The following is a 26,087-nucleotide window of genomic DNA, read 5'->3' as shown; positions in this document are numbered from 1 at the left end:
AATTCATTATTTCACAATATTGGAGAGTTTAATTCATTAGTTTGCAATATTGGAATGTTCTGGGCAAACTTTTGAGCCAAAAAAGGAAAAAGAAAACAATCAACATTGCCAAAAAGACATTTTTGCCACATCATAAACCACATAATGTGATCGACCACGGGTAAAACCGCCACATGTCGGCCTCGGTGAAACTGAGATAAAGACATTTTTTTTTTTTCAAATGTGTGATTTTCGTGTTTTTGCAGAATGTGCAAGTTGAAATTATGAAGGAGCCACTCTGTGTTTTAGGTGATGTGCATCTTTTCAACCAAAAAAGTGTGCCACAACTAGGGATGTCGTGATTATTAAGTTAATTGTGATTATTCAGGTCACAATATAATCGTGACAATTTTTAGAAGCACAATTATCATTTTCCAAAGGATATACTTAAATGTAAATAACATTTTTTTTATCTGGCTGTTTATGTTACATTTAACTTTATTTTGTCTTTCAGAAAGTTCATTTTCATAAAGTCGGTCATAAACTTGAGGAACAGTCACAGACCATGAGAAGGAAAGAATAATAAAGACTTCACTGTTAATTGTGAATAATCGTTAAATCTGATGTTTTTTCTCAGGAGAATTGTAAAACTAACATTTCGCCTCAGAAGAGATTAAAAAACTTTTTTACAACATTGATCATTTTACGACACATTTTGCCAGCCTAATTTAGACAAAACTGTTTTTTTTTCTTGTTTTGTATTAATTGCTGAAAATCTGTTTAACTAATCTGTAGAATTTGAACATTTAGGGCAAATTTGTTTCAGAAATATCTGTTCTTTCATCCCAGGACATCATACAGTACATTTAGATTCTCAAGTCCATCAGTTTGTACATAAACATATCTGTAATATAGAGCTTTAATAATGTCCCAAATGCCAAGGCGCGTATGATCCCGCCACAGCGAGGGTCTTTTTTATGAACTGACTGTAGATGTCACATGTCGAGTGTCAATGGAAAATAAAATAAATGTCTGTTCCCACATATGTGAAGACTTACGACTTGTGGACGCTGCAGTTGTAGAAAACAAAACTGGTGTTTGCGAAAGCCAGGCCCGTCTCCTTCGACTTGAGGTAGAGCTGCACGATCTGGTGGTCCCCTGGGAACGCAAATATACAAAAACAACAAGTCAGCATGCTTTTATTCTGGAGGAGCGATACTACTGCTACTTTTACACTGGGAAAGAAAGAAATAGCATGGGTTAAAAATAACTTAAAGTAGGGAAGTTAGTTTAGATTTGAGTAGTTTTGACTAGACTTGCTTAAATAAACTTGATCATTTCCTTGTTGATGTTGAACTGCATGTCTTTCAAGATCATTTAGCTGAAAATAACATACATAAATGGGCCAATATTGAGAGCACAATGTTCTTACCCAATTTGTAAATATTTTAGCTTGTGAAAATAATCCAATTTTATGATGGAATAAATTACAGTCAATCAACAATTAAGATAATGGGTCAACAAGTGCTTGAAATTAGTCTTCATTATTTTTATTTGAGTATATTTTGACTGCGTTGCCAATGAAACAAGGGTAAAATGTCTTATTTTTCTTGAGCAAAGTATAAAAAGGAGAAAAAGAATATACTACTCTGTTGGCAAATCTTACTTAATGAGTTATCCAAATCACTCAAATCAAGCCAACATTTATTCAAATCAAGATCAAAAAAATTGTTTTCTAGGAACATGGACAACAACTTATATAATGTTGTCTTTTTTCCAGTTTAATCGAATCAAGATCCAACCGTTTTGCCTCGCCAGTGAATGTTTTAGCCTTTTTTATTTGATTTTTGAGTGAAACATGGTGGTTTGGAGCAGAGTTCAGACTTTATCAAATTAAATTAGAGTTGTATTCACAGATTTTTGATCGGTCTAGTCAATTTTCATGAATTTAATATTGAAAACTACATTCATTTGTTGAAAAATAACCACAATTGCATTTTTCTTCACCACATATCACCCAGTTTAAGAGGAAATGTGTGGAAATTAAGATTAGCATTCTGATTTCAAGTCATTTTAACTAATCCAGTGTAGTACTTTCCTAGACAACACCATTATTTTGATCAAAATCGACTTAAAACACACTGTAAATCTATTATGAATTCTTGAGAGTGTGTTAAAACGCTTTGAGTCACAGGTGCCAAACTTGTAGCAGTTCGAACATGTAAAGAGACATGAAGGGTTAAGTCTCCGATCCCTGCCGCCTTTCTAGTGACAATATAACTGAAGACATTTCCCTTGGGATGGAAGATCTCAGCCAGAAATGCCTTTGAAAGCATCTTTGACAAGGTATTGGTATGAAAAAAGAGCCGGAGCGTGCGCGAGCCGCCGTCTCATCTGTACTCGCCGTCCTTTTGTCTGGCCTTAACGAAGACTTCATGTTTAATTCAAAAGCCACATGCCTAACTAGTCGCTCTCGCATTCTTTTCTCTCCCTTCTCTGTTTCTCTCTTTCTGTGTCCCTCAAAAGCAGCCGGTTGAAAACATTAGAAAACCAAATACAGCGGGCTAAATATAAAACATACATTGCATTTTAGTAGGGTTAGTAAACTGACACAACAATGTTATTCCCCTAATTTCTTTCTCTCTCCGCTCTCCCTTTTCGTCCTCTCTCTATCGCTCTCTCGCTCTCTTGTCTTTTTATCCTTTGTTTTGTCGTCTCTCTCCTCTTTTCCTCCCTCTCTCCCTGTGTCCTTCATCTTTCTCTGTTCCTCTCTTCTCTTTTACACTCACGCACCCTTCTCCTTCTCTCATCGTTTTACTCTCTCATGTTACTACTTCCAGCTCACACTCTCTCTCTCTCTCCATCCCTCTCTCTTTCCTCTCCACCCTTCTCTCTTTCTCTCTCACACTATCTCTTCTCCCAGGTCCTCTGTTCTTCCTCCCCTCCGTGCCTCTCGAACAAAGAACCAAATCATTCATCAATCATGTGTAAAAGCGACCCGACAACGGATCTGTCCTAATTAGGCTGCCTAAATGTTACCTTGAAGCTCGTGACTATCGCTCTCCATCCCTCCTCCTCTTCATCCCTCCTCCTCTTCATCCCTCCTCCTCTTCATCCCTCCGCTCGCCTCTCTCTGTCCTTTCTCCCCACAGACCAACTTTAGACTAATGAGTGCCAGTGAGAACGAGGCGGGACACATTTAAATATAGGTGAATAACTGCGCTTGTTTTGTATGCTTTGAACATACCCTGTCAGAACAAAAGTGAGCACGCAACCACATTATGTAGAAATAATTCAACAACAAACTGTCACTTCAACATGTAATAAAACTGCACCTGGTAAAAATCGCAGTTTATCGGAAAAATGAAAATGAGAAAATGGCTTGTAGTTTACTAAACTGAACAGTAATAGCGTGGAAACAGAATTGTAACTGGGATAACAAGGGATTCATGCAGGTATGACCCTATTTTCAAATGATTTCTAAAAAAAATACACTTTTTTCCCCTGGGGCTTTACACTCTTCATGCCAATTTAGGGTTTGGAGTTAGGATTATTGATATTGCTAGAAAATAACCTGCCCCTAAGTAAACTACCATGAGCTGCAGTATAAAGTCATTTGCACATTAATTCAACAGTGGGACATTCAAAAGCTGTGATTGGTCGATTTCAAACCCTAGACCTTTAGGTTAATCTCCCTCTTCTTTACTCTCTTTTCCCTTTCCTGTTTCTTTTCCCTTCGTCTCTCTTTTCACTATTTAACTCTTTTTTCTTGTCCACAAGTGTGTCTCTGGGTACAATATGTATAATTCCTAAATAAATAAAGCTCAGCCAGAACAGATGTAGGCCGCCCAGTTTCACTCTCTCCTCTCTTTCTCTCTCTCTTCTCTGTTTCTCCTTCCCCTCTCCTCACACTATTTTAGTTTTACTCCTGTAGGGCTGTCTTTGTACAATATTTACATAAAACTCCTAAATTAACCGTGTCAGAACAGGAGGGTGGATCCTCCTCGCTTTAGATGTATGCCCTCTTTCTCTCTTTCACTCTCTCGCTACTTCTGTCTCGTCTCTCAGATTTAGATTTTCTGTGTTGTTGTTTTTTTCTGCTAAAATGCTAATTCATTGTTTTCAAATGTGTTTCATAATTTCCTGTGGCAACTGCTTGAATAGACAACACTCTCTGAGGCGTTATGTCACCTCCTGGCTCTAAATCAACAAAAACAGGTCTTACTAGTACACTTTGTTTTGAACTGCGCCTAATGAGGTCCCTGGATCCCCCCTGGAGCTGATCCACTTTTACACCGGTTAGAGGGTACATCCCAAAGCGCAGTGATAAGTACAGTTCATTCACTCTGTAAATGTGTCCTGGGGAAGTGCTGCCAGGCCCGCCGAGCGATTGATGAAAGACGTTCAAAATGACATGTGAAATATGCTTTGCCCCAGGACATGGTGCGTGCTCCAAGAGGAAGGGGTGTGCTAATGCTGACGCTAACGAGCCAGCGCTTCCTGGAGATTTAAAGGACAAATATGATGCATTATTTTCATTGTTTTCAGCATTTAAACATATTCTTGAGTACCTTTAGTTTAGCATCTCATGTTTTAGAACTATGAAAAATGTTTTACAGCAATCAAAATGTCAAAATTTGGATCTTAGATGCTGTTTACCCCGGGATGACCTGTGTTATGGCATCATCTACTGACTGCGGTGGGAGTTACAGACCGTTTAAGATAAACATGGATCCAGCAGTTTCACTGAGAGAGAGATTGAGAAAACATCATTTATCGAGGAGTGTTTTTGATGGTCGGAGGGGAGAAGATTTTCTAACCAGGATTCATCATACCAGCGTGAATGAAGCTAACTGCTACTCCACATGCGTTAAAAGCTCCGACAATATATTTTTTTAGTTTGTTTTGTTTTTTATCAAGAAATAAAATATCCAATATTCAATTATGTTTATACGTGGAGGTCCTGTACTGAACAGTAATCATATTCATCCAACCATTTATAGGTGAATTTAATGTTACAATATTGAGTAATGTACCATAACTTGTAATTCAGATGTTCTGTGTTGACACATTATAATTTTTCAGCATGTATTCCTATTTATATTTTTGTTAACCAAAAAAAAGGAATTAAATAAATCCCTCTTATTTTCAGTCAAATCAACTATTCTGAGAAGAATCAGGATAATTTTGAGTTTATACACCAAACCCACAATTAAAACAAACAAACCAAGAATTCAACATTTTAGTAGGCTTTAAACTAGACTTTTTTAGTTAATTAATTCAAGCAAATATTTTGTGATATTGGCTTCAGCTTTGAAATGGAATTGTCAAAACCTAACAAATGCTCCACTGTCTGTCAGTCCATTCCTCTTCAGCGGTACTCTTTATATTTAGAAGAGTATTTGAATTCTGATTCTGCTTTACAAGGAGCCCCGCCTTTCAACATAAAACAGTCAACATCAGGAGCAGGGTCTTTTTACGATGGAAACATAAAGTAAAAAAGACTTTGTCCAGGTGTTATTACCTTTACCTTTCTCCACTATGATCCGTGGCATCTCCCTCTTGGCTGGAGAAGAGCACCTGATCCTGTTCCCCTCCACGAGCCCGTTCATCTCGGTCAGGTCCTCAAACGTGCAGTTCACTCCGGCTGAAAGGTCCGGGACGTTGTGGGCCTCCAGCACCAACTGTACACAGACATGCAGACGCGGTCAAAGTCAATTCCATTTACCGTACACAATAGATGTTTTTGTCAAGAGCACAGCAGTAATATTTAGCGTCAGAGTCGGGATAGAAGCTACAAGGTGAAGTTCGATCTCAAGCAGGGCAACAACTAGTAAATATGAACCAACATTTCTAGAAATGCAAGGGCGTTCCCAAGAGCGTCCCCTAAACCTAACCCATATCCCGTGATCCAAGGAATGAACACTGCTGAACCAGGTGACGCCTGATGGCCTAAAAATCCAAAATCAGAATCTATATTTGTATGACTTTGAAATTGATGTGGCGAGTTAGCCTTTCTTTCAAGTCCAGCTGCGGTGTGATGTAGTTGGGAGTCACATCTGCTGCTCATGCCCTGTGAGTAAGAGCCATCTGGACAGTGGTCAACGGCCAAAGCACGGTCCAGGGACACATGGTTCAGTGCTCGATGGCCTCAGAGTCCTGCTTTATGAGATTAAAACATCTCATAAAGATGGTCACTAAACTCAAGAAGTGGCACTTTCACAGACCATCACACTATTTCTAATGCCATCAGTTTACTCTACGGGTTTGTTATATGGTGTTTTAAATGTTCATACTTACAATAAATGCAATGGAAATCGAAATTGAGTAGGATATGCATTACATTACAATGTTTTATTAGTACAAAAGCAAACCTCAAAATCTAAACTGTTGATATATATTCTTTGTAAGTTTGAAGTTGTGAGGTAAGGAGTCTCTTTTGATATTTAGGTCTATTAAACTACTCCATGTGTGAGTTATCAAATGAGTCATATTTATCTAATGAGTTATCTAACTTCTATTAGCATACTCTGGTTAGCCTTATTGTTTTCTTTGTTTTGGTTTAGGCCTGATAATGGAGTTGTAAATGGGTGACGGATTGTACCTTGCCCACATTTCTGTTCAGAGATTGTCTTTCCTGACATTATCAACACCTCTTCTCACTTCCAGGATCTGAACTTCACTGTCCTCAAAGGAACGGTCAGTGTCTTTGAGATGGAGCTCCACAGCAGACTGTGGTCCAGAGCAGCGCTACATTCTCTTCTGGAGTTTCACCTACATGTGCTGTTTGTTGCATTCTTCACTACACTGAATGGAGTAGACCACATGACTCTGCGGCTCGGAGTTCAGTCAGATGTGGTCTAACTCCATTCGGTGCAGTAAAGACAGCGATGAACGGTACACGGGCGACCAGATCCCTGTCAGAGGAACTGAACAAGCTACTTGGATGAGTGGTGAAACGTATAGAGTTTGGACTGGATGCCTTTTTTGTGTGCCAAACGCCCGTAGGTTTACTTTAGTCGTACATCAGAGTCATGGAACAACTCCATGAACTGCTGCCTCCACTGGTAAATACATGTATCACTCTATAGTGTCAGAAGTTTAATATTAAGCATCTTTCCATTGGTTTAACTGGATATTCTACAATGGGTCATTTTTTAACTCAATCTGTTGAGCAAAAATCCCTTTTCTTTTGCCCTGGAATCTACAAGACTGGCACAGTATGATTGATTGTGAATTATATGCAGAACACGTACATTACAATAAGACAAACTTTACACTTTATCACATGTAGCCGTCCAGCAAAATAAAAGCAAAAGCGTCTGCATTGAGAGCCAGAGTTGGTTTCAGACAGACAGATATCTCGATTGTGAGGCCTGTGTCTGTTCTACAGCGTGGTCCAACATTCAGATGAGAAACAGGAAACGCTGTCACTCTGACCTCTGCTGTTTTTATATTGCTATTTAATGAAAAGATGGCATTGGATTTGTGAGCAGAAATAATCCTCAGAAAATAGGTCTATGGCGTCTACAGCTCTCTCGCTCTCCTCATACAATGGCTGCTCGTCGCTCACCTTTATGTTCCGACACCGATCAATAACGCTGTGGGTAGTTAGACACCTCAAGTAAAGGTTGTGCTAATTCAAAATGTTGTAATTCAAAAAGAGCATAAAGTATTTGAAGGTAAAATCACAAGTATTCAAACCCAAAACCCCTGTAACTGAATAAATGGCAATACGTTTAACGCTAACTCAGGCTACAGTATGTATTTGATCTATTTTTCCCACACCACCATCCCTTTGTGAAACTACACTTCAACATTTGCCTTTAAAATAGAAAATAGGATTAGACATATGTTCAAATCACCACATGAAATTGAACATGTGCTGGAAAGGATTTGATTTCAGCCTTCAAGTGTCTCTCACAAAAAAGAAAAAAGAACACTATTTAATAACACAAAGGTCAAGCGGTGCCTATCTGCCTGTATCTTGCCGTATCCCCCGGCCCGCTGCGGCAATCATCTGGATGGAGAGGACGAGCCGGAGCCCCGAGGTAAGCCTGGCACACTGGGAAAAGGTTAAACGCACAGCACACACACACACACGCACACACACACCTGCCATCTCTTCATGAATATTATTACAGCGAGGTGTTGCACAAATCAACTACACGCCTCCCTGACCCCAAAAAACACGGAGGAAGAATAGGCACTCAGGCTTGACCTTAGAGAAGGAGAAAGCAGTTTAGAAATGCATGCACTTTTGGAGACCAGCTCTGACCGGTCATTAAATAGAGAAATGGGAAGTAGAATGTTAGCGTGAAAGTGGTTAAGGGCAGCAGGAGTGGGGCGTCTGTCTCGGATTCTTTTAAAGGCAAATTCCATGTATATTTTACGGAGCTCAACAGTCGTGCCCGCTCGGAGACTTTTTGTGAACTGTTAAAGGAGGCGAACCAGGAACGTGGTCGTGATGCAACGGTGTCATTGTGCGATCCTCTTATTACATGTACTATTGTGAAGCACTGAAGTTAAACAGTTCCCCAAATTGTATGGAAACAGGGGGCGCACAGACAGAGAAGGACCTGAGGGTAGTGCCAGGGCTAAAATAGCACTAAATAAATGATAGGCACATCAGTATTATTAACTGGTTCTGTACATTTTGTATTGATTTGATCCTTGTTTATTAAACTGATTATTTTAAAGCAATATTTCTTACTTGACAATCTACAATATATTGAAAATAAGGGCTTTTTCTCATAACATTGGTATCAGTATTAGCATAAAATGTCTTTATCGGTGCATCACTGCTGACTTATATCCATGACGCAATTATTTTAGGTCTAAAAAATACATTGTAAATCTAAAAATTGGCTACATTTTACTTTCTAGTTTATAAAGTTTCTGAAATACAGTATAAATGAATTATGTGTCTTATGTGCTCATTGATTACCAATCTGATCAGGCCTAAGCAAGATTTCAAACTTCCGGTATTTTTTTTTTTTCATTTCTTCAGAAAATCAATGCGGAAATGAAAAGGAAATCTGGGTTGAGCTTCAAACAGCAGATCTCCTCCACCTTCCTCCACCTTCCTCCACTTTTCCCACTCGTAATCTAAATGAGTGTGTGCTTTTCACAGTGAGTATTCTGTGAATCGCCTCAGGTCAATACTGTGAACACTGTTCCTTTAATAATGTCTGTCCATGTAACGCATAAAGCTATTATTGTATCGAATAACAGCATTATTAGCTTCATCGATTTCATATCTTGTTCTTTTTTATTTTTTTATTTTATTGTATTTAGAATCTTACTTTTATTTTAAGTATATGTTGTTATTTTGATGAATTCTTATTTGTCTTGTGTATTTTTGACACATCTTTGAATAATTCAATTTAGCATTGAGTCCATGAACAGCAGCTACGTGTGCAGTTTCTCTTAACTCAGCATAAGCTTAATGTGTTGCTTTTCTGACTCATTCATTCCATATCTGCTCAACCAAGCATTGCCTATTATTATATATTCCCTCTGTAATAATGTTATATTCAGATGATATTGATCGCTCAATAGGAACATTGCAATTTCCCCCCTCTTGATTCATGTGTTGATGCTAAATATTCAGCATCATTAGAACATGTTTCTGCTGTAAACGGTTGGGCAGATTTCATGTGTAAACTGCAGAGGACTGTTGACTTTTGAAATCTGAGGTCAGGATTTGAACAGTGCGTTTGGCTGGCAGCAGAATGATGTAAGCACACAATTAGACATTTACATAATATGTAAATGTCTAATTGCACACTCAAGACTGTGTTTTTCCTATATTATAGGAAAAACACAGTCTTGAGTGTGCAGTTGTCCGTGTGCCAGAGGAAGGTTTATTATTATTATTATTATTAAAACGGAACTTGAGAACGGACAGAGAACACTCAATGTTTTTTACATTATCCTAAATACTGTATGTAGTCCGGTGTAATGGTCACGTTTGTTCCAACGTTTTATAATTAAGTCTGAATGTAATCGTTTCCATGTTTTGAATGTCAATTATACTTTGGATCCAGTTCTTGATTGTTGGTTCAGTTTGTGAAATACATTTTTTGGTGCAGATCTGTGTATTTTTATTTTTATTAAAATGAAGGGCGATTTAGTGACAGTACAATATAAACTTTAGATTCAGAGGTATTGAATTGAAACTTGAGCTTAAGTGTTTCCACAGGTAATGTTTTTATTTATAAAAATTGCCTTTTTCATTGTTGATTTTTGGGTTCTGTGACTGTTACCTAGCAACCATTCAGTAACCATACCATACAGTAAACAAGGGACAAACCTCATCTAGTTTACACAACAGTTATTGCATGACAAATAAAACTATATGACAACACCTTTATTCTTTTTAAATCAATGTATAAACAGTATTTAAACATTGACTGACTCTGCATTCTGGGTGGAATTGTGTGTATGACATAGATAGAGGGATTCCTTTTAGAACCCAGCTCTACTTCTTGTATTATTCAGCTTTTTTTCCTCACAAACTCCATTGACTGATGTAAAAGTAGAATAAAACAAAGGTACAATCTCACCGACTGAAGTCATAATTAGAAACATGTGAAAACCTGACATCTTGACTCATAATTGCACAGGTGAATTCCAAAAACACAGCCATGTCATATCATGTGTATGTTGGGACTGTGGAGGCGAGTGGTGCATGCAGTGACTGACCGTGACACTGAACTGGGACACAGAGATGTTGCTGGGGTGGACGCTCAGCCGCACACACTGTTTGATGTCAGAGGCGAATCGGCGCGGCTCTGAAGAACGCTCACATTTCTCTTTCCTGGTGCACCTGTGAAGAACACACACACAAGTACATGTTACACACACATAATGTACACAGTGAAGTACACACATGCAGTAACCTGAGCAGGGCTTACTCCGTGCACCTGTTGGCACACGGGACGATCCGCACATGGAGGGACTGCGGAAATGTTAAATGACAAGAATTCAGAAAATCCTCAGAAAATAGTTTGAACTACTTTGAATCATTAGTTTCATTCAGTCGTTCATTTCTTAGGTATCTATCAATCATTTCCATCGTTGGAGGTCTCTGTCCCAGACACACAGGTTTAAAGTCAAATGGAATGTCAATGTTTAAGACAGTCTGCAGTGCCTCATCCATCCAGTAGGACAGGAGCAGGACAGGAGCGGGGACAGGAGAGGGGACAGAATCAGGACAGGAGCAGGACAGGAGCGGGGACAGAATCAGGACAGGAGCAGGACGGGGGCAGGACGGGGGCAGGACAGGAGCAGTTACAGGAGCAGGACATGTGCAGAGATAGGGGCAGGGACAGGAGTGGGGACAGAATCAGGACAGGAGCAGGACGGGGGCAGGACAGGAGCAGGACAGGAGCAGTTACAGGATCAGGACAGGAGTAGGACATGTGCAGAGACAGGGGCAGGGACAGGAGTGGGGACAGGAGCCGGACAGGGGCCGGACAGGAGCAGGACAGGAGCAGTTACAGGATCAGGACAGGAGCAGGACATGTGCAGAGACAGGTGTAGGACAGGAGCAGGATAGGAGCAGGACAGGAGCAGAGACAGGGCAGGAACAGGAGTGGGGACAGGGGCAGGAGAAGAGCAGGACAGGAGCAGGACAGGAGCAGTTACAGGATCAGGACAGGAGCAGGATGTAGGCAGGACAGGAGCAGGACAGGAGCAGTTACAGGATCAGGACAGGAGCAGGACATGTGCAGAGACAGGTGTAGGACAGGAGCAGGATAGGAGCAGGACAGGAGCAGAGACAGGGGCAGGGACAGGAGTGGGGACAGGAGCAGGACAGGGGCCGGACAGGAGCAGGACAGGAGCAGGACAGGAGCAGGACAGGAGCAGGTACAGGAGCAGTTACAGGATCAGGACAGGAGCAGGACATGTGCAGAGACAGGTGTAGGACAGGAGCAGGATAGGAGCAGGACAGGAGCAGAGACAGGGGCAGGGACAGGAGTGGGGACAGGAGCAGGACAGGGGCCGGACAGGAGCAGGACAGGAGCAGGTACAGGAGCAGGACAGGAGCAGGACAGGAGCAGGTACAGGACCAGGACAGGAGCAGAGACAGGAGCAGAGACAGGATTGATTGTTATAAAATACAGTGATAAATGTTTCCAATTTCTTTCTCCACCTCTCATCCAATCGAGTAACAGTATTGGCTCACTATATGTTTGCAGCGGGCTCACTATATGTTTGCAGAGCACATTTATCACATTGGCTAGTTCGCGGCCACCAGAAGTCTCCCACCGTCCATGTGTCCTCACTCTCCGGGGGACGGGGGCCGCTGCTAAAACAATGCGTGCTCTATATGCAGAAATAGAGCCGGTCCGCTGGGACGGAGGTCGCCCTGGGGTTTTTTGTCCCGCTGTCTTAATGACTGGCATTCACGGGCGACGCCATGTGCAGGTGGAGGGCGGGGAGGGCGGGGAGGGCGGGGAGGGCAAAGGGGGCTAGGGTACATTTCATTTGAGCTTATAGCGTCCAGGTGGTCTAATCCCGTCATTTACAGTGAGCTGGGAGACTGACTAAGAGCTTTTGTACTTTTGAGGAGGTATTTACCGCGAGCCACTGGTCTGAAATGGATTCCCAGAGATATTATGGTCTAGGGTTTCACAAACAGGAGCTGAAAAAAGCCATTATGTTTGCTCGCGCGCTTTTGATTTTAAACCCTGTGCGACTTTATACGGCCAAAATGAGTTTATCCCAGCAACGGGGTGCCTCAGGCGGGAACGCATTCAGTAGAGAGAGGCATTTATTTTACATTCAAGAGCATTATAAGTACTGTTTTGAGTGCTTATCTCAAAGTTTTCTAACAAATACATGCAATTTGAAGTGGCACATGTGGTGATTTCAAAGGTGAAGCTGGGATTAACCTCACAATATCACAAAATATGAAAAATAAAGGTGGCAAATGAAAACTACTCAGACACATGTGAGTGACATCAGGGTCTGGTTCAAACCCATTTACTGCTGTATTTTAATTTCAATGCATAGATGTGTTTTTTTTTTATCAGTAGATGTATTGCATGTACTATAACCACAAATTACACTTTTTGTCAAGCTCAAATACAATTTTGAGAATAGAAAATTGCATTTTCCATCCATTGTGTAATGTTCCACTTGATTTTACCTAGAATTTCTGGAATGTTATATATTTTGATGACATTGGATTTAAAAGCATCTATGTCATGTATACAGGGACAAAAAAAGATATACCTTGAATGCAGTTGTAGTAATAGTCGCTATACATGTACTTTACATGTGGTCTTGATGTGACTTTTCCAGAGTCAGGCCATTCGACAGGTGAAAGAACCATTTTGTAGCTGCAATTGCTCGTAAAATGTCTTTCACACATTTAACCACACTTTGAATTATACTGTGGGCAATATGAATCAAATAATATTCTTGATATTTTCCTCCTGATAATGATATTTAGACAATATTATGTCAATCCAACAGAAAAGTGTTTGAACATGTCTTTGAAAGTTTATTCATCAAACAAATGTGAAATGTCACGATGTCAAATTAATCACAAAAGGGCAGAAATATCACCTTTGTTTTAAAGTTTAGATTTTGCATATCTTCCAAACAACGTTCACATTATTATCTACATTTTTATATATTGCCCACCTTTATTACCAATATTTTTAGTCATTACAACAACAGCATTAACACTTCTGTATTTGACATGTTTTTACTGTTCTCACTTCCAAAACATACAAAAATAACAACTTTCTAGCTTGTTGAAAAAAATGAAATGAATATAAAAACAAGTATATCCAGTAAAAAGTTGTCAAAGTATTTCTTCATCTTGACAATAATTAAGAGCCCAACGTTTCACACCATTTCACACACACAAAACCCACTTTGTTCTCACAATCCTTCCACAAACATTAATCCCACATTGATTTTAGACCAAAATTTGCAGTGTAATTAACAAGCTCGTAAATCCACAGAGAGACTTAAAACTCCAACAAGGAAGAAAGCTAATGAATTAACACAAGAGGACTTAAGAAGGAGTTGACTTCTCCAAAGCAAAAAGGTTTTTTCGCAGCGACTGGAGGGAATAGTAGGGGGCGGGCGTCGACCTGACATGAGTCCTTTATTGTTAAGTAGTTTAAAGAGCCGAACAAAAACTGCAATGAAAAGAAATAATCTCTGGGAGAAAAGAGGAGAACAAGAGGAGGGGCAGAGAGTTGAGAATCGAAAACGAAAGTGAAGCACGATTTGACGGAGGCGGCCATTGTTAGCGTTCTCCGCGGCGTTCTGTGCTAAGCTGGTTTGAGGAGGGATTTAGACGATTTAGGTTCCTTTGTGTTCCTCCACCTTTATGTCTGCGCCTCTTATCAAACACTTTTTGTGTGGCTATTTCGTTTATGAAGCTGGGACGATTATGACACAAAAAAAAACATGATTATTTGGGTCATAATTGAAATCACACTTATGTTAATTTGTCAAATTTTAACCGAAGAATAAACTTATTATCATGTATTAGTAGCATTTTGTGACTTGTGGCTTTGCTCCAGGTTTTAAAGTACAGAAGGAGTGCCCGTTTCATTTTAGCACACACTTCTTACTTTTTGGGGCCCACTATTTTATCATGCCTGAATCCAATAGTTTTATTTGGCAGTAGCACTTAACGTTGAGTGTGATGTGAACATTTGTATTTACCTCCTGCTCTGACACGGACAGATGTGACACTGCATTGTCACTGCTCATTTCGATGTAATGGCTGTGAACGATTGTGTGTTTTCACTCTTAAATCCAACTGAATATTTAGTTTGTCTTTATGGAGATGTTGCCGTTGAATATTTTCAGTGTATGGATCACTTTGCTTCGATAAAAACAAGGCCGTTCGGTCAATAACACAGGACTTAAAGGTGGAATGGACGATTTTATTCAGCAAATTTTGTATCATATTTCCTCGTGGCGTGGATAAATCATTAGTCCTGCCACGTATCAATCATAAAACGCACCTACCGCTCACCTGCAGCCGCGTCAGGCTCGTCCCCACGTTTCCGCTTGCCTAAGCGCATGGATCTATCATAATATTGTAGGGGAATGGAGATGGACATTCCACGGCCAGATAACAGAAAATCTCTCTTTGAGAAAGTCCCTACCACTAGCCTCGTATGTTAATCTCCCCTGCATGCAAACCATAGAGTAGAATATTCCGTCACCTGTTTCGAACAGAAGCGGTCCAACCTAGAAGTTGCCCCTTCGCTAGGGTGAAACGTATGTCAGGAACCTTGTTAACCACTTTCGTTTTTTTTTCTCACCATAGACATCCACTTTGATCTAATTTTGTACCTCGATACTACATAAGCTACCTCGGTGTCTTAGAATCTTGTTTCTACGCCCAAAAATCTTGTTTCTACGCTCGGCTTACGGGAGAACCGTAAGCCGAGTCCATTGTGCGGTTCTCTTGTGGCGTGATTTGGGTAGAACTCAGCTGTTCCTCCTCCCTTTAGCTTCTCACTTTCCCTCTTTTTGATATAGATTAGCATAGACACGTTTGGTTATCAAAGGCAAAACCCTGGTTTAACATTATCTGCATGAAATCTGCTGTTAAATCTGATATAACATCACCTGTGATTTACCTGTGCGCATTTCTGCTCCGGTGTTTTGATTACCCTTTGGATAAATAAACTACACGAAAGAGTTATTGACTATTGTTTGTTTGATTAGACTATGTGTAAGTCCCTGAATCGTGAAACACCCTTCAGACCTTTTAACGAGCGCGATTAAGGACCGTATCTTAGCTCTTTGGGTTTAACCCTGGTGCCCCGTCTTGTCTCGTTTCTGCTAAGAAATCTTCCTTAATCATAAACTGAATACATGTAGTTTGAGACCCTACAATATAGTTCCCTCAGTGTACGGGGCAAAATGAAGACGGAGAAAGACAGTTCGAGCTGACGCAGAAGTGAAATCTACGGGAGACGAGAGATGTGATGCGCTCCGTTGCGCTAATAAACAAACGCACGTGTGTGTTGTATCAGTCCGCACGGGGGAGTGGCATGCGCACTTCCGCCTGCGTTCTCAAATCGCCGATTCGTCCATTGCGCCTTTAACAGTCTATAAACATAAAGAAAAGAGCACTTAGGACTTCAAATAGCGTCCATAACAAGACCGATCGGGACCGTCTTTTGCAAAGAATTAGCCGACCAATGGGTGCTCATTTGGTTGGTAAATACTGCCTTTGTGCTGGGGCTGTCTGACTGACTGGGAATGACACATTACGAGAACATGCTGAAAGGATTAGATTAGATTGGCTCTGAATGGGAACTAATCTGCACTCTTGTTTCTCGCAGCGATTGATAAGACAACAATTAGAGTGAAAGTGAGGAGATGAGGATAGGGCACGACGTCGAAGCCAGTCAATGTAAATGCCAGGGGTTTCGAGCGCCATTACTGAGGAAATATACAAATGGGACAAAAGAAAAAGACGAGGAAACTGAACTCAAAGGTTTTCAGTATCTCTATGAGCTGAGGGTCTATCTGAATATCTGACTGGACTCCCAAGACTACAAGCGCTCTAAAAGTACTTGAATTGTGTCATTTTATGTAAAAGACGGATTCAACTCATGATTCACTCCCTTAATATTCAGATAATTCACTCCAAGTTGTCTCCTTTTAGCTGTTGTTGTAATCTAAATAAAATAAACACCATCAATCTATGAATCGACTTAATGACTAAAGGCTGAAGCCATTAACAGTAAATCCAGCATTGCACTTTACGACTAATATGCTCTAACACGACAATAATATGTTGGGTTTTATTACAGTAAATAAATAGTTTAGAATAACTTGATATTTTAGGTTGTACTAATCACTGTAAAAATGACATAGGAACATGGTACATCTTATTGTCCCTGTGTGTACATACATTGTGAGGTACCGACTGAGACAATTTCATTAGGTTGGATCAAGTAAAACATTTTTTCACTGTAGAGACAAATCAAGTCAAGGCAATCAATTCCCCAACTGACCTTGTGAACAAGATAATAATTCATAGCAATTAATTTTGAATCTAATACAATTTGTATCACATCACATTTCATCCTGTTGGTCATAATTATAATCAAATATCAGTATAATAAAGCCCTTTTCCACCTCAAGCACGTCAACATTTACTGCCCACTCAAGCACTTAAGAACTCATATGTGTTCATGTTGAGGGATTTGAACCGGCAACCCATCGGTTACTGGAGAAACAATTCAACCATCGACTCCATTGCAGCCGCAAGCCTCAGCACAAAATAGATGGCGTACATTTCCATCAAATACTGTAGATATCTTCAGTTTTTTCTGAATTAACAACAAAGTGATTTCACTGTTCAACCTTTTTCTGATTTGTTGACCATTTCCACTTCTCGGCAGTAACAACAGTCATTTGACAGTTCAGTGAAGCCCACATAAAGAGGACCGGCGCCGTACTATTGCCTTCCTCCTGCTTTAGAATGGCAGTGACGTGTCCTCTGCGTCTTAAACACTGCAGTTGAAAATAGTTTGGTGTGCGTAAGAGCGGAGAACGCGGTAAAGCTGTACATCCGCAGGTGTAATGCATACCTAATGTGAGCCACTGAGAAGGTCACGCAGCGAGGGAACAAGGCTATTAAATCCACCCAAACTTTTAATTCTGCCTTCCTCACAATCAGACGCCCGCACGAGCATATACCGCGTGGATACAGTCAGTGTTTAAGACGCAGACGCGATAATGAGGATTTACGATGTGACTGCCGGCCCGTAATGCCTCCTGGACTTTAAAAAGATGTCTTTGGAGGGAAATGATCCATACAGTCTCGACTTTATGTGGTGAATATTCAACTTTCTTTATCAATGTTTTGAGTAATATGCCTACGAATGCCCATTAACAATAAATAATCAAACGTGTGTACCTTTTACAACACATACATTCACACATTGAAAAGTTGTCACGTTTTATGTTATGTTAAAAAGCATGAACAAGACAAAACCCATCAGCTTCTATAACTGGACTTTCTTCATCAAAGGTCCCTGAACTCTGGAGCAGATTTGACGTTCTTGCTTTCACAGAAGAGTTTCTTGATCAGAATAAAGCTCAAGAAGCTGAGCTGCGACGTCTTCGAAAAGCGAATATAAGAGTTTGAAGAGCAGAATGCGGTGCTGCAGAGACATATTGAGGATATGTACAATGTCAAGGAGCGACTGGACGCAAAGAACTCAGGCTCTACACAAACACTGCAGGCTACTAAACAAACACTGGTCAACTGTCTGTCCACTGCCCCCTTGCCAGGTTCAGGTCGGACTGCATCTCCTGGTAACCTGGATTCATATTTGAGTCGTCCCAGTGCAAGAGGGAAACCCAGAGAGACATTGTGCCTCGCTACGACAACTTAGTGAGGTTTTATCACATTTTGACGATGATTAATTAGGAGGAGGAGTCTGTTAAACGATCACAATTACTTATTTTGCAATGAAATTATGATATTCATCATCACATCACCTACAAATGCCTCTTTATAGATTTTTGTTATTTTTGAATGGAAATTGTAGTATGTTTTACTGTCAAGTCTAGATACTAAGACATGTTAAGGCAGCTAAGATTGCAACTACTTACTTTTTTTTTTTTTTTTTTTAATGATGAAATGTAGTAATATAAACTACTCTCAGTTGCTCTCATGACATTTCATTGTTTAGGTAAAGTCTATAAATTGCTGCTAATTAGTTTATTCTGTGGTCGGGTTAGGTAATAAGAAGGTTGTCTGGGATCCAGGATCCACACTTCTCCAATACTTTAGGAAACGTGAGTCTGGTTGCGCCTTGAGTCAAACTCAAACAGAAACGTGCAATCAGATTTGTTTATTTCCATTTATTTAGAACAAACTTCTCTCCCCTCAGTTCAACAACTCATTGATTCTACAGGAATCTGAAACGTTTTTTCTGTCCACTTTTTTCCACGTAAGCAGCAGTGTTTTTATACAGATAAAATACTCCATATTTATTCAATTGTAGATCTTGTATTGCTAAAAATAAAAAATAAAACTCAAAAACATGATGTATACATACTAACAAACAAACAAACAAACAAACTCAAAACAACCATAGGAGTATCTTCAATGTCTTGCAAGCAACATGTTTTCACTGTGTCCCTATGGAAACGACTGAACTTTAACACGGCTCTGCATCCTCTCAAAGCCCCAATTACCATCATAGCCATGCATCATCAAACAGCATATAGGCCCCTACAGTCAGGAGCCCGGGGCCATATTAGCCACTGCATGGGCTATGTCACAGCCACACTGCCACACTCAAATGACTCACTATAATTCCAGCCAGCTCCATTACTGCCCTGGTGTAGTCAGCACCAACGCACATGCAACTCGCTTTTATTCATTTTGTGAGGAATTTGTAATTGCGTTCATTTCTGGAGGCTTTTTTTACTTTCGAAACCCTAATGTCAATCTACTGAACCTATATCTGAACTTACACTACTTGCACTCTCTGCTGGAGGTGGGAGATATATAAAATAAAGTATAATATTGCAGTAGTTGTTCTGGAGATATGCAACAATAGAACCAATTGTACTGTTTATGATTAAAATGTTAAAAATGAAAGCAAAAGGGCTGTTCTTCTATACAGTATGAAGTGATATTTCTGCAAGTTTGTGTTAATTGTATGGTTTATTCATGCACTAATGAATACTTTAATTGTTCTTGTTTGCATTATCTTGATTACGATAATCAGACGGTATTTTACAATGCATCAAGAATGTGCTCAAATGTGCCTTTAAATGTCTTGGTAATGCACAGAACATGAATGGACCAGAAAAGTAACCAGAAAAGTGCAGAAGATCACCTTTGTTTTGATTACTCTAGACGTTTCTCTCATTTTTAATAGTTTCAATTGTGAAAAAAAACTATAATTTATTTACAAAAAAGATGAAAAAATAAGATAATCCAACAAATGTACATAGATATTAATATATGTATAGATATTAGCTTCTGTTAGCATTGCCCTCAAGACACGATGGTCCCTGGTTTAATTCCACGACTGCGTGAGACCTTTCTATTTGTAGTTTGCACGTTCTCCACGTGTTTGGCTGTTCCTGGTCCCTTCCAACTCACAAGAACCATCCTCCAGCTATGGGAGTTTGAAGGATGAGTCAAATACAATCCTAAAAACAGATTCATAAAGTTTAGCTCCACGTAAACCTGTAAAACCGGCCGAGAAGATGAAAGTCCCCACATGACCGGGTAAACATGGCCACACACGTTGACACAAACACAAACAGAGAAACCGCTGTGGCTCCATTAAGAGCAGTGTTCCGCGGAGCACGACTGCCCCGGCCTCACCAGTGGGGGAGTTATTACTTGGACCAGTGGCCGTGACCCCTTTACCGCTGTATGTGGACGAAACACAAATTGGAGAGCTTACTCGCACACACATGCAGACAACCCACGTCTCTAAAATAAAATCCAGCCATTGAGAAGAAGAGAGGAAATTGCAGAGAGGAAGGTCGAGGCTTTTAGCGGACAGAACATTTTCCCTATGGCGCGTGTGTTGGGTTGCAGCACACACACACTCACATCGATTGCCGGATTCAAAAATGACGCAAGTAGGACAGAGTTGGACCATTCCTGAATAGTTTTAGACGGATAGCAAGCTAAATGTGCACTTGTATTCGCAGTGCATGAAGGCGAGGGAATCATTGTGGTATTGCATTGTAAAAAGTCTCACAAAAATAACGTGGGCGGTCACAATATATCAAATAACACGCTCCTTTTGCTTAAGTTTGGTTCTGCTGCTCCTGATCCTGTGTCAGCTGGAGGATAATGCCTGAAGAGCATATGTTTGATTTTTGTTGTTGTGACTGAACCAATATGAAATAAGAGAAGCACACTCAAGCCTTATATTTGTGTTGTGCTACGATGTGTGAGCAAGGATGTAGATGAAGAAGATAATATTGATTTGTGTGGTCAATATTCAGCCTTCAAGTGTTTATTCACGAGCGCTCTTCACTTTCAGACCCGGCAGTGTGCAGCCAACTTGTGTTTAGAAAAGAATATAAACTGTCATAACCATTATCATGTTTGCAAAACGGGAATACAAACGATAGCGTTAGTATAGATTTTCTTTCCAGTGGTGTTCTCAAAAAGAACTAAATCTAAGTCTATTGTGGGTGACTGTTGGGTCAGTGTTATGTTTATGTATCAAACAGAGATTCATCCATTCATGTTTCTATTACACTTCTTCATTGAATGACCTCACTGTGTAAACTTGCCCTGTTGATGGTAGATACAGTATGTGATGTGTTTTACATGTACATATTTCACACCTGGTGGTACTCGGAAAAGCCAAATACTCACGTGCTACTTGAAGGCTTTGAGAACCGCTGAGTTAGATGATACTAATGTTGTCACGATACTAAAATGTCAAACTCAACTTCATTACTAAGATATAGGCTGTATACTCGATACTTGATACTCAGTACTTCTTCAAATGAGTATCTAGTTTTGATAATAGTTTGCGTTCTAATTAGTATCTGATTTTCAATGCTTTTGTCAACCATAACTACTATATGCATACATTTAGTAAAGGCAGGTACTGTGGTAATCATACCGTGAGCTAGACCTCGTTATTAAATGTCAATAAGGAAAATATAGGTATTGTGATATTACTAGTGTCAGTATTTTGCTGTACAATCAATACACTGATATTAAATGTGGTCAGCGTTTTTACTTGAATGTCAACATTTGAGCCTTTGGTGCTACAGTTGTTGATGACATTTGGTGTGAATCAAATATTTACTGACTGGTCATTTTAGGGAGGGCATCTGGCTCAAACATATTCAATTTCTGCCACTGGGGGTGTGAATCCTGAACAGTATCAATAAAAACAGTTATCTACGTTCTTAAATATGAATAATTATATGGAACATAATGGCAAAAATACGGTACAACAGTACGGCAACACATTATGAACTAATTGTGCCTAGTCGATTATTTAAACATTTTAGTCATATTTTGATCATCTTAATTGATTTCTGGGCTGTACAGACACATACAAAAAGACATTTTTAACAACAGCAGTGGTATTTTTAAATTAAATCAGCTTTTCATTTGAATTAAATCGGCTTTTCATCAATAATACACTTTAATTATAAAAAATCTCTTTCTAGACCCTTCAGTCACCATATTTCAACCTTTATTTGGATGATAATGTATTTGAAGCGTCTCAATGAACAATAGAAACGTTTGAATAATCGACAAATCCAAAAGCAATGACTCGACTATGAACTAATTGTTAACTTAAGGCCTATTTTAAAAACTGACAGCTTTGGAATAACAGGAAAACTACATAGAACTAAAGGAGAAACAAAGCACCGTGAGTCACATGCTACACTCAGACTAACACCTGTGCGCCGCCCACGTGCCGTTCGAATCACATTAAACGTCTGCTGTTTACTCCTGCGACACATGTGATTAATGCTCCAGAGCGTCCAAAAGGCAGTCATTTCTCAGAACGTGTGCAAGGACAGAGTGGTTCTTTTCCCTTAAACTTTTGATGGTTATTGAATGCATCAGCGTACATCTCCTGTCAGCGTTTGCCTCCGTCTCCCTGTGTCTGCTGTCACTCCTCTTTCTGGTTTATGCTCTGCCAAACAAAAAGCCAGCTCTTTTGACAGTCTTTGCCAGTGTGTGTGGTGGTGACAGAAGGTGACAGTGAGAAATGGCCCACACTTTGAAGCAGGGCCTTGCACATCGCGGGTGTTCACTGCGAAATAGACTCAAACGGGGGTGAAATCACTTGGATTCTCAGTCAGACGAGATGAATTCCATTGACGAGATTTATGCACTTGATGGACCTAAAGCGTGCAACTTTTTTCAACATGTTTGGGACTTGACAAATGAGCAAATCAAAGTAGAATTAGCGCCACACTTTGGGTTGTAAGATTCTATGATTAAAACGTAGTGCTGTCAAATGATTCAAAACATTTATCAAACAAGTGTTTTCACAAACTTTCACAAGCTAAATTAAGTAGCCTATTTTACAGCCCTACTGCCTTCAAATTAAGTCTATGAATTGTAAATGTAAAGGACCAAACTACAGGTTAAGTGGGGTTAAAGGCTTTTCATTGTCGCTTGCAGATGAAACATTTTCCCAGTCTTTCCCTCTCTGAGCGCACGACTGGAGATCTCTGCTGCATCTTCAGTAAACCGCACCAAACACACCGCTCCGCACTGGTAAAAATCAGCTGCTGAGTGATCTGCGCTGATGGATTTTATGTCTTTTAGATATTTTTCTTTATTTATTCCATTTTGTCCACCATCTTATAAAAGGGAACACTAAAGCTGCTTGATCTGCTGTACAAAAATATAAAGCTGTAACCCACTTATTTCCTGTCAAATCAATCATTCTGGGAAGCATCAGGGTCAGTTTGTACTCCAAACCCACAAACATTACCCAAAAATAAATGAAAAATGATTAGGACTTTCATATGGATTCCGCCAGGACATTTTTGCTGTATTTCCAAGTCCCTAAAACTACATTTTAGTGAATTTAGCCTTTCAAAGAGAATTGTCAAAACCCAACAAAAGCTCAAACTAGTGTCAATCAGACCAAACCTCCAGAAACCAGCTTTACTCAATCATATATTTAACAAAGAAAAACTGAATTCCTCTGTGCAGAGCTTGTTTTTACTCATGCTTAGAGTAAAACAGACATCAGAGACCAAAACTAGACAGTCTCACGAAGGCGCCAGCCAATTGTTTGTGCTCCAGAGGTTCAGGCACAGCTTCAGTCGGAAATGGGGGTCATTTTTTCAGGCATTTTAGGAAAAACAGGACCCCTAAGCAAGAAGGGTTGATTTTATGATTAATTGCGTGGTTAAGGCGTTAAGTTTGCAGCCCTAGTGTCTTCATTATATGGCAGTTAATATTATCATATCTTCTATGCTCCAGCTATTACATCTGAATGATCTAGGTCAGTGTTTATCTTGATTTATATGTGATGCATTGTTCACCATTTAGTATTAACTAAGCCTTGATTTAGTCCAAAGCTAGCTCAGTCCTGTTTAGGATCTAGTTTTGAACTGGTGATATACAAAGAGCCAAATCATTTATTTGGCGGCGTTTGCAACGAAAAGAGCAGAATCTGATAACAATAGCACAAATGAAATCCACTCAAAAAATGTGGTTTCTAGCCTATAGTACATCCCTTTTTTGCAGTGTAGGGGTAAGGTGCTGCTTGAGCCTGCTTTGGTGACAGTTTGAAGCAGCGCGGGAGGTGCCGTGGTGCTCCGTTCCATCCCGATGACCCTGTCACTTCTTGGCCTTGTTCCCTTCCCTCAGCTCCCACAGACAGGAGGGAGAGAGGGGAGAGAGGGGAGCGGGCACTGGGCCGTACCTGCGGGACGGACATCTTCCCCTGGGCACACACTTCAGAGAGCTCCCTGATGTGACGGGCGACACTTCAAACAGACAACTGCATTTCATTGATTTAACTATTTGAATAATTTTGGTGATGATCAAAAAAGTGATGTTTTTGGGTTGAATATAGTTTTATTCTTGAGAAAAATACACTGGTGGAGATATATCACAATGGAATGGAAGCTGGATATAATAGTGAGAAGAAGAAGACCTGCACGACAAAGTTAGGGGCGCTCTGGGGGGTTTTGTGCTTCACTCTTTGATTCTGCAGAAATCTGTGAGTTTTTCAGTCTGTTGTGATTGTTTTTCTTCGTAAGTTGCCGTGTTGTTTCCATACGGACGGACCATGCATGTCCCTGATTGGTTAACACACCTGTCAATCCCGCTATCTGAACTCGACCAGATGGGGATGATCGACTCGACACTGAACAGACTGATATCGAGATTTCGAGATTCCTAAGCATCATTGTTGGTGTCACAAGAAACTAACTAAGAATTTTGTTAGTAACTGTAATTTAATTTACAGAGTATTTTCCCAATAATGCTTTATATTACTAAAATACCTCAAAAAGCTATTTAATTACAGTATCTAAGTATTAGTAACTCAAGTTTTGGATTTAGTACACTGTTGTACATGGCCATAATATATTGACTCGTCACTGTGTGGCTCCTGCTGGCGAGGCACTGGGCTGGAGCCTATGTCGCTTCTGCTTCAATCCGGCCCAGATTTCACAGTTGTTTGGTCAATCATCATGAATAATCTTACCTTTGAGTTATTGGGTATGAGGCTGGATTATGATAGTTAAGGTGACAAGTTTAAAAGAACGCTCGCTAGCAAGTGCGTAAGAGTTACAATCTCTTTTTTGACAGAAGAAAACTTTTGCCATTAACGCCGACTCCATGTTTCAAAGCAATTACAGCTCCCACCAACAGGAGGCCAACTGGACTCTGTTTACATGCTAATTGTTGCCCTGCCATTTAATTAGACTTAGTGTGGCATACTCCGGTAATAAGCCTGCTGCGGTAACACCAGACTCTGAACACAGCAACAGGAAGAAAGAGGGGAGCAAAACAGTATCCAATAGATCTGCCAATTAGCTGCTCTCTCTGAAAAGGTTAAACATTTGGCAATGTCAAGAATCTTTGCCGAATACAAAAGAACTAGGAACGGGATTTTACTTTTTGGACTTTCTTAAAGTTCATTTTATCTATATAGAGACAACTTTGCATCACTGATAGATGTTGTTTTTAAAATTTCCATCTTGTCCACCCCACAAGGCATTGCAGTTCACAAACGTTTTATAGGAATACTTAAACAAATAATAAACAGTAGGGGGTATTAGCATCAATCCATTGTCAACAGAAATAGTTAAAAGCTTCACTTTTTTCAGTTTACTGTGTAACTTTTCTGGTGGAGAGGGACACCAGCTTGACTTGTCTCCAGGAAGATGTCAGTTCTTTGCCTGGAATAATCCACAGTATGGCATTAAACTAATCTATATCCAAGGAAACTAACAGATGATGCCAACTACGCCCAGTTTCCCAAGTATATTTGAGCAATAAAAGCAAAATGGTGCATTCCAGGCAGAAGCGTGCAGTGGCCTTCACAGCAGGTACGTTCCATAGTGCATCTTTAAACGAGCGTACGGTGCCATTATGCGACAGGTTG

General features: G+C 40.0%; 1 protein-coding gene across 2 annotated transcripts in view; it reads right to left on the bottom strand.

Annotated features, from left to right (window-relative positions):
- plxna4 (plexin A4) overlaps nucleotides 1-26,087 on the bottom strand; it is a 313,531-nt gene that overhangs the window by 92,172 nt on the left and 195,272 nt on the right. Inside the window, exons 6-8 of one of the 2 annotated variants that reach the window (XM_072454782.1) lie at nucleotides 10,687-10,810; nucleotides 5,504-5,663; nucleotides 1,038-1,137 (exon numbers count right to left, since the gene is read on the bottom strand). In XM_072454782.1, coding sequence (XP_072310883.1) covers nucleotides 1,038-1,137; nucleotides 5,504-5,663; nucleotides 10,687-10,810 — 384 coding nt within the window. The remainder of the gene's footprint in view (nucleotides 1-1,037; nucleotides 1,138-5,503; nucleotides 5,664-10,686; nucleotides 10,811-26,087) is intronic. The other variant, XM_072454783.1, reaches the window with a different exon arrangement.

This window comes from Eucyclogobius newberryi, unplaced genomic scaffold (assembly GCF_026437365.1).
Source record: "Eucyclogobius newberryi isolate DKJ021-1_F unplaced genomic scaffold, fEucNew1.0.hap1 SCAF_2, whole genome shotgun sequence".
In the NCBI taxonomy this organism is placed as follows: Eukaryota; Metazoa; Chordata; class Actinopteri; order Gobiiformes; family Gobiidae; genus Eucyclogobius; species Eucyclogobius newberryi.
Note: the sequence above shows the minus strand (reverse complement) of the source record. Positions and strands in the feature narration are given on the sequence as shown.